The sequence below is a fragment of the Epinephelus moara genome, chromosome 14 (genome assembly GCF_006386435.1).
Source record: "Epinephelus moara isolate mb chromosome 14, YSFRI_EMoa_1.0, whole genome shotgun sequence".
In the NCBI taxonomy this organism is placed as follows: Eukaryota; Metazoa; Chordata; class Actinopteri; order Perciformes; family Serranidae; genus Epinephelus; species Epinephelus moara.
The window spans coordinates 2,625,516-2,639,421 of NC_065519.1; the positions used below are offsets into that span (position 1 = coordinate 2,625,516).

The 13,906-nt window shown below is 39.2% G+C and overlaps 1 protein-coding gene across 5 annotated transcripts; it reads right to left on the minus strand.

The window, feature by feature from the left end:
- Positions 1-1,739: 1,739 nt before the first annotated feature.
- Positions 1,740-12,945, minus strand: ganc (glucosidase, alpha; neutral C). 5 transcript variants are annotated; one of them, XM_050062201.1, is made up of 25 exons: positions 12,747-12,945; positions 12,370-12,432; positions 11,075-11,177; positions 10,622-10,749; positions 9,407-9,583; positions 9,293-9,314; positions 9,137-9,206; positions 7,992-8,088; positions 7,711-7,894; positions 7,231-7,375; positions 6,750-6,985; positions 6,522-6,648; positions 5,921-6,000; positions 5,566-5,709; positions 5,297-5,393; positions 5,105-5,206; positions 4,825-4,999; positions 4,584-4,652; positions 4,320-4,384; positions 4,144-4,220; positions 3,975-4,049; positions 3,784-3,897; positions 3,380-3,492; positions 3,132-3,235; positions 1,740-2,763 (listed from the first exon to the last, which is right to left on the minus strand). In XM_050062201.1, exons 1-25 carry the CDS (start codon positions 12,773-12,775, stop codon positions 2,657-2,659), a joined length of 2,703 nt encoding a protein of 900 aa, XP_049918158.1. In that variant the 5' UTR covers positions 12,776-12,945; the 3' UTR covers positions 1,740-2,656. The 5 variants fall into 5 exon arrangements, 3 of the variants coding, with proteins under 3 accessions (XP_049918158.1, XP_049918161.1, XP_049918159.1); XR_007571042.1 differs by having other exon boundaries at positions 2,734-2,763; positions 3,132-3,227; XM_050062204.1 differs by lacking the exons at positions 11,075-11,177; positions 12,370-12,432; positions 12,747-12,945 and having other exon boundaries at positions 9,407-9,530; positions 10,622-10,753.
- Positions 12,946-13,906: the final 961 nt, after the last annotated feature.

Sequence of the window (13,906 nt, forward strand, 5' to 3'; positions counted from 1 at the left end):
GGCTGCGCCAGAGGGCATGTAAAGAGTGGTCGGTAGATGCCCTGCCTCAGCAGAAGGCATTCAACCCCTTTAAACCTATTCTCAATGGAGCTCAGCATTGAGCAGTCTCAGCATAACCAGGGCAGCTAACGCTATGGAGAGGAGCTTCATCCATTTTTAGCAAACTACAAACTCAATCTGATGTTTGGGGATTGTTAAACAGCACAGACGATCAGTGACAGACTGGTGAGGTGCACTGCATGTGTGTGTACAGTGAATGGCCCAGTCTTAGTGGGTGTTTAACAGTAACACAGAGAAAACTCAGACTGGAGATTAGAGGATGTCGGGCCTTCTCTATCAGAGCCCCCACTCCCTGGAAACACCTCCCTGAGGAGATCAGACCAGCGAGCTGCTTTTACGCTTTTACGCTTTTAAATCCTTCCTTAAAACATATTTCTATAAGTGAGCTTTCACAGACTTTGTGGCTTGAACTCACCTAAAATCTCTTTATACACAAAGGTGTACTGTTACCTTTGATTTGATCTCATATGCAGCTCCTTTTGCTTCATTTTGTATGAATTTTAAACTATTTTTTAAAAATTCTATTCTATTCATATTATTGTAAAACACTTTAACTTTGTTTTGTGAAGTGCTACAGAAATTAAGTTTATCATATAACGTTCAGTCTGACGTGACGGTCTACTATACATGTTGCCTCTTTTAAAGTTTTCCTCACAGATATAAACCACATTCTGACGGAAAAATGCAGAATAAATAACAACTTTCAGGATAAAAATATAAAAAAAGATATTTGTGGAGAAAAAAACCCCATGAAAAATACAGAATATTTGCAGCAGTCTCACTCGTATCTCGGGCTGCAACAGTATGAGATTTTCACGATATGATAACCATCTCAGAAAATATTGCGGTATCACAGTATAACAGATTTTATATTATTATCAGTCAGAATGACCCTTAATGTAATGAAAACAGAGGGGTTATTTCTGGGTTAACAAACATTTTATTACTGTATTGAAACTTGAAACCATTTTATTAATGGAAGTTTGTGTAAAAAGTCTCCCCTTAGAAAATAACTAAAATAAAGAAGCGATTCTCCGTCCAGTTGCATCTTTTTTCCGATATTGTAAGTAAGCTAATGATATGATACGGTATGATAACCATCAACTTTTATATCACGGTATACCTCAAAACCGGTATAGTGCTGCAATCCTACTGTTGCAATTCAACCTCCCACGAAGTCTCTGAGAATATAAATCAGTACATCTTAAAAAATATTTGTTTTTATATAAACCAGCTTTAACCTTTCGTTTTTAAACATGTTTAATGATTAAAGCATTCTCATTTGACAGACTAATATGGCTTAAAGCCAGAACAGCTATAAGACTCAACACCAAATATGCTCTGTTATATAATAACTTTCGTAGCACTCACCTTTAGAATAAAAGTATGTCACAGTGATTTTTTACTATATCAGGATGTTTTGTCTCTGGATCTTTAACTAGCTGCTGTTTCTTGGTCTCATGTTGGACTTTATCGCATTCCAGCACTTTCTTTTTGTGTTTTTTTTTGTGTGACTCTGAAGTAAAGAAACAGCTGGGTTAGGCAGAGGTCAGGTCACATCACACCAACAGACACAACAAAAACACAATGTTGAGTAAAATGAACGCTTTGTCAGCAGGTGTTTAACATGACAACATATTATATAAGAATAAAACAAAAACAGTCTGTTATAGCTTGAAGCTGCAGATCAGTGCACCTTTATTCAGTAAACTTTCACTCCACAACTTTTAAACCACAGGTTAGTTCTTATTGATTGTTAGTAAGACTCAATCTGATATCTTTAATCTACGACAGAGTTTTTAGGCAGTTATGTGTAAATAAATAAAAAATAAATACAGAACTCAGGGAAGGGGGGAAATATTCAGATAGAAAATATATATATTTTTTTCAATATTAAAGTTATGAATGAATGGGAAAAACTCACAAACACACAGACACAAATTTTTCCTTGTAAATTTTCCACTTCAATAATAGAGAATTTCCAAGTTTTGCCTTGTAAATTTGATAATTAAACCTCAGAATATCCATGTTTTTGTCTCCTAAATTTGCGACTTTAACTTCAGAGAATATCTGAGATTTTTTCCGCATAAATTACAACTTTAATTTACCTGAATTAAACCTCCCTCCAATCTCTGTATTTTATTTTATTTTTTTTATACTGCCAATCGCCCCAACAGGCTGTTGTATGAATCTTCATAAATCAGGAGGGAATAAAAATCGTATCCTTCACAGATTAAAACATGTTTCTGTTCTTCTCTTCATGTTTCTGACCCAGATATTAAAGAAGTACAGTCCTGGATAAAGCTGCACTCAGTGGAGGGATCTGTCGACCTGTTCGTCTTTTGAGGTTTCAAAAAATAAATCTAAAGTTTAATACAATTAAAATCATTGAAACCTGCATTAAAAGTGCATTTAGTCTCTGTTAGACTTATTTGTTAGCTGCACATGTGTCAGTCTGAGCTCTGAACTCTTCAGCGTCAGCAGCAAACAAGTCAAGTTATGTCAGATATAATTAATCAAAGTTCACTTTGCTAATAAAAATAATTCTGATAACCTGACGTGAAGAAGAAATCCACAGGAGTGAACACACTAACAGTTAACCTATCTGTATGTCCCAGTCTGTCGCCACTCTGAGCGTCAGGCCGCTCACTGTCAGCGTGCAGCAGGTCTCCGTGTACTCAAACGCAGCGGATGTCTCTGTACCTGGTGACACATGGAAAATATGGTGAGCTTTTCTTTGTACTGATAAAATCAAAGAAATCCCTCAGTTTACAGGATTCAGTTGAGTCAAGAAACATGTTTCTGATTTTTAATTTTGAGAGATAGTACCGCAGCTTTGTGACAACAACACAACTCACCTGGTTAAACAAGTCTGCCTCTAAATAAAAATGTCCAAATTTAAGTTGCAGACTTGGTTTATTTCAGTTTGACCCCACCAGTGTCTTCATGTTACGGTGGCTGTGATGGATGCTAAGGTGGCTTTCCTCGTAGTGGGGTCATGTGCAGGTGCATGTGAGATGTTACTATATTTATGTGACTATATATGGAACTATAATGGCAGAGCTCCTCACCTGACACGTGCACGACCACCGTGGACGGTTTGTTCTTCAGCCCCAGGACGGTGACCGACTGCACGACAGTATCACAGTCGAATGCTCCTTCTTCACCTGCAGGACTGACACACAGCAACAGCTATCAAACCATCATGTTTTCACTTCAATCTATTGAAGGTCACTTCAGTCCTCAGCGTTCACGTCAGTCACTGGTACCTGCTCCTTTCACGTGTGGTCTAAAAATAGAGGTGCGAGCTGTGACTCACCGGCAGAGCAGACGGCCTGACAGCATGTTGAACCTGCGCAGACAGAAGGCCTTTCTGTCCCGGTAGCTGAAGGAGTGGCCATCGTCCAGGTACAACTCACCATCAGCGACGCCCTGCAGAGAGACGGGACGGCAGTCAGGATTGCACTAATTAAATTAGGCAAATGTCTAAAATAACTTAACAAGGGATGAATGAACTTTGTGTCTGTCTTAAAAAGACATCATTTTGATTTTTCTTTAAAGAATTAAAGCAACTGAAGTGAAACATTTTTCACAGCAAAAATGGAAAAAAGAATATATATCAGTTTGTATCACTGTATTTCTTTAAGTCATGCAGGTTTTATTTGCCTTATGAAACCTTTTATACCAGCAGCAGCCATGTTCCCAGATTTTTGACACGCTCACCTGAGAGTTGAGGGCCACAGTGATGGAGAGGGGGAGCTGCTGGAGTTCAGCTGAACAAGAGCCACTTCCTGTTGCCCTGCAGACCACCGAGCCGCCACGCTGGAACACAGGAACCTGCAGAGGAAACACCAGGTAATAATATAATATCATGTATGAAGAAACTGCTGCTGTGTGAATGGAGACAAACTGACCGTGTCCAGGGTGACGGGCAGACTCAGAGTCCGGCCTCCTTTATACGCCTTCGCAGACTGGACGTCAAACCAAACCTGAGACAGACACAAGCTTTAATAAAACACCCACGCTGAGGTGTATCATGAACACATCAGAACATATGAATGTGTTACCTGGAGGCTGATTTACCTCACCACATCCAGGGAGTATGACTTTGACTTCTTGGACACCAGGGTCGGTCACAGGACAGGCCAGCAGTGCTCTTCCTGCGTGACACCAAAAACAGTTCAACTGACAGAAACAGAAGTGAAATAATTCCAGGTCACACTGAGTAAAAATGCTAAATTAAAAAAGTGATTTGTCACCAATCATGTACTGGTTGTCCACAGTGAAGGTGCTGTCTTCTGTTGGGAACTCCGCCCACAGAGGTCTGTATGGTTTCAAATAAAAGGAGTGTTTTCCACTGTCTTTAAATGTCTATCTATTTATTTGAGTGATAAATTCATGCTATCACATGGTCTAAACATGAGAGACATTGACCTCTAGTGTCTACTGATGACACTGAAAGGTAAAGCTGCAGAAGAGGCCTGCAGTGCTGCCTCTGAGCAGCAGATGGCAGCAGCACTGACCTGAGAGGAGGCAGACCACAGGTGTGAGCCTGGTGGAACAGAGTGTACCAGTAAGGCAGCAGACAGTACCTGAAGACACAAGAGAGAAGACTGTTACACCTTCTCCACCAAATTAGCTCTGGTTCCTGAACTGGCTCCGATCAGGAATCTTAATAACAATGCATTTTATTTATAGGCGCCTTTCAGAGCACTGAGGGACACCGTACATGACAATAAATAAAATCATAATCAGTGTAAGTACCTCTGTTGGATCACAGTGCGGATCGCAGCAGTGACTTCCTCTCCAAACAACCAGGGCTCCCGGCGCTTTGTAATATTTGCAGAGTGACCTCTGAAAAACGGCTGCAGGGCTGCTGCCTGGTACCAACGCACCAGCAGCTCCGGCTCTGGATCCTGAATAAACCCACCGACATCAGCTGAAATACAGAAAGAAAAGGACACAGGAGGCCGTGACCTGACGTGTGAGACTATGAGAATAAAGAGCAGACAAGCAGCACGTCACAGAACTCAGACATTCTCACCTCCACAAAATACGACGCCCGCCACGCTCAGAGACAAGAGCATCGGAATAGAGATCTTCAGATGTTCCCAACTGGAGACGTTGTCACCTGTCCACACTGCTCCTGCATCCAGAACAAAGTCAGTGCAGTTAAGGAAACAACCATGATGACATCACAGATGTCTGACTTTATTTTATCATCTCTAACACATACCGAACCTCTGTGACCCGGCGAAGAAGGAGCGTGTGAGGACAAACGGTCTCTCTGAGCCACCTGAGCGAGTTATCAGCCCCTCTGCTGTGGCCATGTGCTGCGACAAAACAAAATAAACCGTAAGGCTGTAACTCACATCATAGACTTTATGAATAACTGTCATTTAGTTATGTTGAAACGACAAAGGTGGAATAACAACATTAATGCTGCACGTTCAACAGCTTTAATCTTTAAAAACTGTATCAAAAGAAGTTAAATGAGCTGCTCACCTGGTGGAAGCCGTACAGGTTGTGTAATTCCCGGTGTTCCCAGCCCCCATGATGCACTGTGTCCTTTGGCATGGTCTGCTCCGGCCCGCCAAACACAGACGGCTCATTCATATCATTCCACACAAATAAAGATGGCGTCGATCCCTGCGTCACACATCAACACTTCGGTGAGACTCAGCGAGTGAGAATATGATATAAAAACAGAATTATACGAGATTATATTGGAATATTTAGCCTTTCTGTGGGTGTCACAGCCACCAAAACGGAACTTCATCAATATTATAATAAATTCTTGTGGATAAATTGTGTTGCATAAAAACAGTAGCATTGATTAATGGATTATTTTTACACTCACCTTGTATTTATCCAGGCCGAAACATCTGGAGTACCAGGCTCGAGTGTCTGGGCTGCTGAAGTCAAGGTAAGAGGACTCACCTGTGAGAGAGGTTAAAGGGACAGTTCACCCCCAAATGATCATTTGTATATCAGTTACTCACCCCGTCTTATGTTAACTATATTTTTCTCAAGGTGAACAGGAAAAATTCTTGATGAACTGAAGTCATAGGATTTACAAACCTGCTCTTTCCGACAGGGAACTTAACCTTAACTTAACTTTATCCATGCTCTATTCAGAGCCAGACTCTGTTTACAAAAACAGTAATTTTACCCCTCTGAACACAGAAGCTGTTGATCTACTGCTGCCTCGATCAGCCCACTTTTGGACCACGACCCACCAGTTGGGAACCACTGGTCTAGATAATGTCAGGTTTTCCGTGCATGTGTGAAAGGAGCTAAAATCATGTTCAAAAACTGACCTGAAATAAATATCTCAGAAAATATACACAATACAACTAATAACTAACTAATACAATATTCATTAATTAGGTTTATTTGTTGTGACATTTGTCGAGAGTTTCTATTATGTTATTCTGAAATCAGGTCTAATAAAACATTACCAGGCCAGCATGTGCCCTGAAAGATCCGTCCGTCTCTGTGTTTGACAAAGTAGCCTCTGTCTCTGGCCTCACGGTACAGCGACCAATCAGGGTCGACCTTGATGTGGGGATCACTGATAACAACCAACTGAAACATGAGGAGAAAAATGCACAATGAATAATCTACAGCTGTGACATATGACCACTTAAAAAAGGCAGTTAATATATATGGTGCATCCTACAACTGACCTTCCTCTTCTTCCTCTCTAGGTGGCGCTGCAGGCCGGCTGGGTCGGGGAAAAGAGCAGAGTCCCAGGTGAAGTAACGCTTCTCATCTGTGTGCTCAATATCCAGCCAGATGACGTCGTACGGGATGTTGTGGCGATCAAATCCAGCGTCTACAGCCTTCACGTCGGCTTCATCATTGTAGTTCCAGCGACACTGGTGGTACCCGAGTGCAAACAAAGGAGGGAGGGCTTGATATCCTGACGGAGGAGGGGAGAGGTACAGGTGTGAGTCAGACTGAGGGATGATGTCCTTCCATTTTCAACAATCATGTGTTGCTCTTTTTAAGAGTAACTGTGGTTTCTTTGCAGATGAAGTGACACATAAATCTGACACTGTAGGGTGAAAACCTCCAAAATGATCCTTTCCAAGATCTTAAATTTGTCATTTTTCAGGTCATGCTTTGTTTTCATGTGCATATAAACACAACGTGTAGCACACACACCTGTCAGCTGAGCGTACTGGGTGAACAGCTGCTGTGGACTGGGCCCGAGCAGAACCACACAGTCAATGACTCCGCTCTCTGACAGCCAGTGGACGTCCGTCTGTGGCTCCGTACGCCTCCTCTTCACTGGAGGGGTGTGGCCATCCTGAGTGACGTGGGGGGTTATGTGGTCATGAATGAAGATAACTGCATGTTTTCTAAAATGCGTGACACAGGAAATGGTTTCTCTTGTTATGCAGGTTTATTTTTAGAATCATCCTGACTTTGATTTTGATTCTGTTTGCAACCAGGAGGATGAGCGACACCAAAAGTCTGCAGGACTGGACTTCCTACTCCTGCTACACCTGGCGGTAACACGGTGGTTTAAATTTTCTGGGGCCCAAGGGTTTGATCCAAATATTTCTGGTCACAATTCTGCCTCTCAAAATGAAGCTTTTGACAGACAGACAGACACTGTATAAGAACAGCAACAAAGGTTACCTGATGGTCAGATGGGCTGTACTGCACGTTCACAAACGTCTCTGATGCATTGAGCCAAAACACTCCCAGAGTCCTGTCAGGCTTGTGGGCCACCAGCAGCGGCACAGACCCGTACAGGCCGAGGCGGCTGTACAAGTCATACGCGAAGACATCCAGGTTATACAGCCGATAAGGTTCACCATCTCTGTGGAGGTCATTAAAGACATGATTAAATAAATATCTTTACTGCATGAACTTCCTTTTTCCTGCTGCTTGCATGTAGTGAAAATACATGTGTGTACCTGGTGTCTCTGAGCTGAAGGCTGTCAGCGTGCTCTGGAAGACCGTACACGTGACTGAACCCATGGAGACAGAGGTCGGACCCGATGCTACTGGGACCTGGAGGAAAGGAACATGCGTATTTTTGTTTTTATTCATGCATTTCTGTATGTGTTGATGTTTTGATCTTTTCTTGAATGAGCCTAAAGGATGAACTCTGCAGGATTTTCCTTAAAAACACGAGAGTGAATCTTGGGTCGGCTTTCACTTTCTCTGGTGAAGCTGTTTACAAACTTTAACCGACATTTCCTGCATAGTAAGATATTAAATGGCTGCAGTTTATTTTCTTTTGTAAATTCCTCTATAAATTTGTTAGAAGAGATGCTTTGTAAATCCGGTTACCATGTGGTAAATTTATAGTTATAAAGAATCTAATTATATTTAGAATTTAAGTTCTAAGTTTTGACATGATAATTTTCCCCTAACCCTGATGATGATGACAATAATGAAAAATACAATCATAGTTAGAATGCTACTAAAAAAAATACAACAATTTTAAAAATCTATATATAAAATAATGCTAATAATAATAATACCATTTCTTTTAAATAAATCTATAAATAAAACTAAATAAAAATAATAATTCCTTTAATGATTATAATAAAAATAGAAACATTTTAAATATATAATAATAATGATGATAATAATAAAAATATACAACTATTACTACTGCTACTTCTAGTAATGGTAATAATAATAATAATAATATGTAAAAAAGACATTTTTAAAAATATATAATAATGATCATAACAAAAACAACAACAATAATAATAATAATAATAATAATAATAATAATGATAATGGCTATAATAAATATAAAAAATATATATATATATATGTTTAAATAATAATAATGCAAATAATAATGATCATAATAAAAATAATGCAATTAATAAAAAAATACATGTATAAATTATACATACATAAATATCAATAATTCAATATTATATATAATTCATAAAAAGTATTTTTTGTGTTTTGTAGGAGAAACACAAACAATATTCCCCTCCTGTTCACTGTATTAGAGCACTGGCAGAATTTCTAATAAGAACAGAAAGAAACAGTTTTAAGTCTGACTTATTGAAACAGTAAAATGGCAGAAACACACCGTTAGCTTTGATATCCACAAACTCCTTGAAGGTCTCTTTCCATAATAAACCTGTCTCGTCCTCCTGAACCTGTCAGAGGAATAAATGGAAAAAGATTAGGCTTCAAGTAGGAGTCATGTTACACCACATTTTGAACAGATTTGGTATCATCTCACCTCACTGCCATGAGATGAAGCCCTGAGGAACAAGAAGCAAAGATAATCTAATTTAATTCACATTTACGTGTTGTTGATTTATTCCAGTCCTCGACCCCTCCCTCAGCTCCTCACCTGAGTGGATCCTGCAGCGTCTCAAACCACAGTTTGCCTCTAGAGTTAAACGTAACCATCACTTTGTCTTCATACAGGATCTCCAGTCGGAAAGGGAAGTGCCACACACACACCTGGTGACGTCCTGAGGACCAAGAGAGGGTGACAGAGTCCTTTGACTGTCTCTCCACTCTCAACCTGCAGGATGACGTGGGAAACAGTCGACCACTGTCTGAGGACTGCAGCAATTTAACATAGAAGTTATTTTATGATTTCACATGTTGATCTTCTGACTTGTAGACAAAAATAAGAGACCCACCCTCCCAGAGAAGCTCCGAACTAGCCTAAGTTGATTTTAACAACATTATTTCTCAGTCTTTTTTTCCCAAGCCGCAGACACAACATGAAAACCCAGATGTGCGGAGGCCGACAAGGGCAAACACAACGATGAAACGATGCAAATTTTCTCACCCTAGTGTTCTTCTGTTATGATGGCTGGATATGCAGTCTTCTTCTGTTGCACTTGTTTGCAAGGTTTGTGTGTTTTCACTTTGCATCGTTTCTATATTTGCTGTATTTGTTAAAACTTTCTGCAGCACGTTTTGATTTGCTGGATGTTTCCATTTGTTGTATCTGTTTCGGATTTTGTACGCTTTTGGCAGCGTTTCTGAAACTGCAGCACTCTTCTCATAATGATGCAACTAACGAATATTTCATCATCGATTAATCTGTTGGTTATTTTCTAGATTAATCGTTTAGTTATTTGGTCTATAAAATGTAATAAAATGGTGAAAAATGTAACAGTGACGCCCAGGATGATGTCATCAAAAGTCTCACTTTGTCCACAACCCAAAGATATTCAGCTTACTGTCACAGAAGAGTAAAGAAACCAGAAAAACATTCATGTCTAAGAAGCTGGAATCAGAGAATTTTGACTTTTTTTTCTTTAAAAAAATCAACTTAAAACGATGAGAAAATAATTGAATTAGTTAGCACAAAATGTTAATCGGTGACAGCTAATCAATTAATCGATTAATTGATGCAGCTCTGCTCCTAATAGAAGTGTTTTGGGCCATGTAGAGAGTTTGCCCTTGTTGGCCTCTGTAGTCCCGACGTGCAACACAACACAGACACAGAGCTGTTAGTGTATCAGAGGAAGGCCTGAGAGGAGAGGTGGAGTTCTTTAACTACATTGCTCGTGTAACTAGAGATCATAATGGCTGATGAAGTTCTTACTGTTCACACCGCGGCTCCTCCGTTATCACATCTGGAACTCTGTACCGTGGTTTAATGGGTTGCAGCTCGTCTATCAGGATCCTCACAGTGTTGTTTTTACAAGGTGATACAGACAGGAGCAGTTTGGTCTGTGGAAAGAGCAAAGACAGAGTTTTTTAAATGTAGAGTTAAAAAGGGACGTTCAATCTTTTAATGTGGCCTGAATCTAAATGTATCACCTAAATTAAAACTAAAATCAGAATCAATAAAGTATCTCTGTTTGAAGATGTTCATGGCAGTTTTTAATCTTAAATATTATTTTATATCACTGTGTAGTCCTACTATTTCTTAATGAAAACACAATGTACAGTGTGTGATTTTAATCCTGCAGACGAGCACTTACACAGCAGAAAGGTATGAGTAACTTAATGATGAAATTGTGTCACATGTAAAGATCGTTGTGTGTACTCAGACCTGTGTGTCAGGCTCCAACAGTTCAAATCGTGCCCCCTTCTCTGTGAGCACCAAGGTGTCCAAAAGGGCTCGGTGCTGCAGGTTTGGGCCTCGAATCTGTCGCCTTAAAAGGGACAATAAAAATAAAATATCAATGTTACAATGTTGTTCTATTCAGCGAGGACCTGATGATATCTGTGGCTTAAATCTTACTCAACACACACAAAGCAAGATACAAAATAAAATAAAATACAACAAACAACACAATAAAATAAAAGCAAAATACACTGAATTGTGGGTCAGTTTTTATGCGTCGGTGCCAGCGATAGCCGCAGCCAAAGGCATTAAATTTTCAGGTTGTCCGTCCATCCATCCCATTCTTGTGAACACGATATCCCAAGAAGAAAGCCTTCAGGGAAGTTTTCCAAATTTGGCACAAATGCTCACTTTGACTCGAGGACAAAATGATTAGATTTTGGTGGTCATAGGCCAAAGGTCAAGATCACTGTGAATGCAATATCTTAGGAACACCTTCAATGAATTTCTACATATTTGGCACAAACACCCACTTTGAGTGTTAAAATCTGAATGAGTATAGTGACAGTGAGATACTGGCTACAGTTGTATTCGTAGTAGTGATGAAATGGTGACAAACATTAAATGAGCAAACTGGGCTCAAAGGTCAAAGGTTAAGGTCACTGTGACCTCTTCTGTTGCATTCTCATGAAAGTGGAATCTCAAGAACACCTTGTGGGAATTTCTTCAAATTTGGCACAAACATCGACTTTGAGTCAAGGATGCACTGATTAGCACTTGGTGGTCAAAGGTTACTGTGACCGTGCGTCTGTCTCATTTTGTGAACGCATATTGAGAAACCCTTAAGGAATTTCATTAAATGGCAAAAACGTCCACTTAGACTCACAAATGAACTGATTAGAACTTAGTGATTGAAGATCAAAGGTCACTGTGATGATGAAACATGTTTTTGGCCATAACTCGGAAATCCATGTGCTAATTCTGACAAAATTTCACACAAATGTCTAACAGGATAAAATAATGAAGGTCAAAGGGTCAAAGGTCAGCTTGACTGTGACATCATCATGTTTTAACGTCATATCTCAGGAACAGAAGGGGAGACATTTGGTCAGATACTGAATTGGTGACTCTAATCTTGAAACTGTGCTGATTGTATAGATCTTCTGTGTGTGAAGCATCCATGTTTTCACTGACACTGGACTGGTGGGCGGAGTCATACAACTGTGAGGCAGTAGTTCTGATTTGTTAATTATAACACTGATATTAAATGTCCAACATACCTGTAAAAAGCCACCTGATCACTTTTCTTGAACTTTTCTTTGCCTTCATCTTCAGGAACAACACTGAGGAACATGCACAGAGAGAAAACTAAATGTATGCATCATATACCACTGGGCACAGGGTGGGAAACAATCTTTTTTTCAAGCCTGTCCACAGCGACTTTAATACAAACTATTTAGATTTAAATTCAAGTACATAAGTACTTCAAAGCCACAGATGCATTTTCCTACAAATAAAGATCTTATCAACACACTGTATAACACTGAGCCCTCAGGGCACCTGAATACATGATACAGCCTCCATATGACTAAGTCAAATGTCACTAACAGAAGCTGTCACTTGTGCAGAGTGTGTGAAAACAGGTCGGTGTTTATACCTGACGACAGGTTGGCTCACTTCCGCCATGTCGAGCAGACAGACAGACAGAAACACAGACAGACAGGAAACAGCAGCCGGTAACAGTCGTTGAGATCCTCTGAGTTTTTCACGACATTATTTCTCTCTAAACTTCAGTGTGAACTCTTCCTGACTCTTCCAGGACGAACAGCCGTAACAGCAGCGAACACACACACACACACACAGGAAATGTGCTAATACACCACTTCCGGTGTGAATTTCAAATTAAATCTTCCCACCGAATTATTTCTGCCTTTTCTTTCATATTGTTTTCTGGTTACCAAATTTTAATTTACAAAGATAAGGGACTGTTCATTATTTATCTGTTAAAATCTATTGATTTAATTATTTCTGATTCACAAAGATAAGGGACTGTTCATTACTTACTTTTTAACTTAACTTTTTTTTTTAAATCTTCCCCGAAGTTCCAAATATTTCCCCTTGACCCTCCCTCCACCATAAATGAGTTATTAGATTTTTTAAAATGTATCTTTTGATGTTTGAAGGCTAAGTTGAAGATGAAATTCTGGGGTTGAAAAAAGCCTTTTTACTAAGTTTTTTACTCTTGCCATGCATGCTGATTAGCTTGCGCAAACAATCTTATTTTTGGCCAAATTAAGAACTATCAGAAATGTGAAAATCCAACAATAATTTCTTTATTTTTAAAAAAAATAAATTATATTCATTTATTTATTTCACAGTTTATGTCTGTGAGAAATATGTAATTTTGCCATTTTTTTTAAGAAAACAAATTTAAGGTAAAATATACACAGAATATAACCATTTAAAGTTGTATGCTCCTCTCCCAGACCAAAATAAAAAACCAGAAGTCCCTCCCCAGTGCTTAAAAAAAATATTTGATATGTCACAATTTCTGGTACTTTGAGCAAGATGGATGGTTTGTTTGGTATTATTCATTCACTGGGTTGGCACAAAATGGCTTCACTCTGTGAGTTGCTAGAGGTCTCAAAATGTAATGCCTTAAATACATTTATTAAATGTAATCAATTTACAATTATTTTAATTTCTACTTTTATTTATATATGTGTCCTTTTTTTGTAAATATAGCCTTGCCGTTTTGAGTTTGTTTTCATTTTGTTTTGAAACTGTTTATACTGTTTGAAATAATGCTGGATTCAA